General features: G+C 45.5%; 1 protein-coding gene across 2 annotated transcripts in view; it reads right to left on the bottom strand.

Annotated features, from left to right (window-relative positions):
* The window catches only part of fgd5b (FYVE, RhoGEF and PH domain containing 5b), a 22107-nt gene extending 18320 nt beyond the window's left edge, over positions 1-3787 (bottom strand). For both annotated transcript variants that reach the window (XM_014009087.1, XM_014009086.1), the window contains exons 1-2: positions 3566-3787; positions 243-2661 (exon numbers count right to left, since the gene is read on the bottom strand). In XM_014009087.1, the coding sequence (XP_013864541.1) occupies positions 243-2661; positions 3566-3575 (2429 nt within the window). In that variant the 5' untranslated portion in view covers positions 3576-3787. The remainder of the gene's footprint in view (positions 1-242; positions 2662-3565) is intronic.
* Between the last annotated feature and the right edge of the window lie 55 nt (positions 3788-3842).

Consider the following 3842-nt stretch of genomic DNA (forward strand, 5'->3'; position numbering starts at 1 on the left):
TGTATGTATGTATGTATGTATGTATGTATGTATGTATGTATGTATGTATGTATAAAGAGTAGGAAGTACAGATAACTGTGTGAAAATGTATGGAGAAGAAATAAAAAGTCAACTGAAAAAAAAGTACTCAAGTATAGATAACCAAGATGTCTACTTTAGTAAAGTAATAAAGTATTYGTGCTTTATTACTTTAGAAGTCTGGTAAAGACATATATGTAAAAGTTATGGGTTTTTTTGCATACCTTTCTGTTTCATCGGTTAACTGAGTTTTCTTCTCAAACCCAGGGAGGCTGCTCATGTCCACATAACCGTCCGTCTCATTGGCAGAAGACACAACTCGACTGGGACAACTGAAGAAGTCTGTAAACTGTGGCTGAGGCACAGGCCTCCGCTGTGGCACCTGAACGTTCTCATAGTCTGAGCTGATGGGAGGAACATTCTCATAATCTGAGGTATCTGTGTTGGGGACAGAGATGGAGCGTGGCTTGGTCATAAGAAGGGCTGCAAAGGGGACACGGGAGCGGTCCTCGAAGGACTCCACCCGGACGACACTCCGACTGAGGAAGGCCTCGGAGGTTCCCCTTCTTCTGCTGTCATTGTACAGCAGGAGGGTGGAAGCTGGCTCGGGTGAGACATGAGGTTTGCTAACTGAGCGTGAGTTAAGTTGTGGAGAGCTGCTAACGCTCTGTCTGTCCAAATCCAGCCGTCTGTTGGGTGAGCGACTGCTGGACTCAGCTGAAGACTTCAAAGAGGGTGATTTTCCTTCTACTACTGGCTTGTGTTCTGTTTTCCACCCAAACTTAAGCATCAGGAAGCGTTTTATAGAGGACTTCTTTTTCCTGTTTTTCTCTGCCAAGTCTACCCCGGTGAATAGTGAGGGAGAACTCTTTGTGATAGGCTTCTTGGTGATGTAGGACAGCTCAAATGGAGGAGGGATGTCCACCAGAGATGTAGGTGTGGACAAAGCACTTGACAACAGAGGAGAGCACCTGGAGAAGCTTTCAGAGGAGAACATGGCGTCTTTGTTCCTCTGTGATCCATCCCTGTAAACACACAGTGGAGTGTCCTGGCCCTCCATGGAGAAGGAGCGGGGATACAGAGACAAATACTGCGGTTTGGAGTAGCTCCTGTGTCGCGTTGAGCTCAGCATGGGGCTGCTGCTTAATGCAGGTTGTCCAAAGCCACTCATGTAGGTCTTCTGCAAATACTGCACTCCCCTATCCTCCACAGAGTTGGTAATCCGGTGTGACATAGAGTGTGATCGAATCCCAACAGGCTTGCTGCTGAAAGGAAAAACATTCCCRGCACGTGAGGTTTTCCCCGGCTCGTCATAAACATGCTCCTCGCTGATGTCGTGCTCGGTGTCGGTGGTCTCGTCCAGAAAAGGCACAAGGCAACCCTCAAGGTCGTCCTCATCCCTGAAGACATCAGAGCCATTCGGGGACAGCAGCTGGCTCTCAGAGAGGGATGACGTCAGGGAAGAGTCGGTGTCTATTGGCACTGTGATCGTTACCTGTTTGAATCTTGGCTCGCAGTCCAAATGGTTCAACACATCCTCCGATTCATGAGTTTTTTCTTTCTCAGTTTGATCAGACAGCCTTTTCTGACTTGTCCTTGTTTTGTTTTCACGGTTTTCATCGCTTCCATTTTCATCAATGCTACCAAAGTCAAYGCTGTCCTCTATTTGTTCATTTTCTTCCGTTCCCTCGTATTTCCCAGTCAGAACTGATAGCGTCCTCTCTAGCCTCAGATCGCCRTTAATAATGTCCTCTGAACAAATGYAAAAGGGTTCATGAGGGTTAGGGTTAGCCAAATGTCTCATCGTTGCATCCTGTTTCTGCTTATCTGGGATGAAGTCATAAAAACAATTGTCCTGTTGATCCTCACCCCTTCCCGTGTTTTTATCTTCTTTTGCTGTTAAAAAAAWATGCTTGCCATCAGCGTCCGTTGTTCCTTTGACAAGGATCCCCAATTCATCCATGTAAGACTCTGATAAGTCATCTGCCATGCTTCCATCATCCTTCTTTGCACCTTGATTGGCAGTTAAATACCACTGAGCCTCCTCATCAGTGCTATTAACAGAAATGTCTCCCACTGAGAGGCCTTCTGTGTCAGCCAGCGCCTCGCCCGCATCACAGACCTCGGCATCCATGTCCTCCGTCACATCCGTATCAAGTATCTCCTCGGAGTCAGCTGTGAGCCTGTCATCACTAACCCACAGGGTTATTTTCAGGGAGTCACCTTCCTCCGTCAGGGTGCTGTCTGTTAATCTCCAGTCCTCGTCCATTTTCTGAACAGCATCTTTCTCATCTTCTTCGTTCGTCGCCTGTCTTTCCGGTGACCACTTTGACACCAGCTTTAAACCAGTGTTTGGCGACTCCAGGGCATTGCCGTTTAATTGTTTCTCTCCAGGCAAAGCAGTCATAACTCCTTTGTTTAGGCCATTCTGTGTCTCACACTCTTCATCAACCCCACCATTAAAAGTCACCTCACCGCCATTACTGAACCCTCCCTGGTTGCCATTTAGCAGCAGCGTGACTTTAGGTTTTGGGGCGACAGATGGTTTAGGACCCCTGGCTGCAGACAGGAGAGGGGAAGGCAACTTCAGGCTGGCGTGACAAACAAATCTTGGCTTTGGAGCGACTGAAGGCTGGGTGCAGTCTGAAGGAACAACAGGAAAGGGAAACTGTAAGATTATGTGCTTTAAAATAGCTTACAGGTTCATTTGTGTGGYGTTCCTGTGACCTACATCTGCCTAAACACTTAATGATAATAAACCTTAAAATAGTGTGAGCCAAGAGTCTTTTGTCGATGTTATCAAATTTCCAGTTTGAGGAATTTCATCACTCTAATTTAAGGAAATTTAACAAACACCCAGTTAGACAAGACGTTCGTTCAGATTGAGTATTGTCCTGTAATTTGTTCACGTTTGATGGCTCAAGTCTGGAAGCTTGGTCTGAATCTTGGCTAAATTCAAGTTAAAACATCTTGTTCACATTTGGTTTGAATGTGGTCAAAATTCATAGTCAGATCTGAATCTTCAAAAACCGCACCAACAGGCTTCCAGCAGAGCCAGCTGGATTTTATGTTCCCACTCTTGGGTCCAGATCTAATTTTGGTCACTAATGCTGTTACAACTGTTACGAATGTAGTGTTTTAAAATACAACAAAGGCCTGGTAATGCGTAATGCATACTTTTATACAGTTCAAAAAAGAACACAAAGAAGTCTGAGGGATTTCCCTGACTCACTTCCTGCCATTCAAACGTGAGAGACCCTTGTTAGGATGCCTTAAAGTCCTATAAGAATACAATGAGTTAACAGGCAGAATAGAAAATATGCAGTCAATAATATTAACACAATATCAGAAGTCCAACAGTACTAATTCATGATAATTTAACCATTAATGTTTGCACAAATGAGAAAACACTGCGCTTAATGAACACTTTTGTCATTGACTGTTCTCTCACTGGGATGAAAAAGGAGCTAGAAAAAAGTCAATAAGAAGTCATTTAGAACAAAATATGAAGAAGTCGGTTTGAACAGTTAAGAAGAARTCCTCTCACCTGAGTTCATTTTGGCAAAGCGGCCACCTCCAGCATCCCGTCCAGCAAACCGCAGCTGTGATACACTTTGAGGTGGAAAAGGAATAAAAATCAGATCCTCTGCTCCCAACAGAGAGTGGAGGGACTGAACAGCGTCTGCTTCTTCTCTGAGAGCCGAGCGCTGCTCAGCTGATCCGACAGGCAGACAGGCAGCGCGCGCGACGCGACTGGAAACCACTGGGACTGGATGAAACACACACACACACACACACACACACACACACACACACACACACAC

This window comes from Austrofundulus limnaeus, unplaced genomic scaffold, assembly GCF_001266775.1.
Source record: "Austrofundulus limnaeus strain Quisiro unplaced genomic scaffold, Austrofundulus_limnaeus-1.0 Scaffold55, whole genome shotgun sequence".
Classification (NCBI taxonomy): Eukaryota; Metazoa; Chordata; class Actinopteri; order Cyprinodontiformes; family Rivulidae; genus Austrofundulus; species Austrofundulus limnaeus.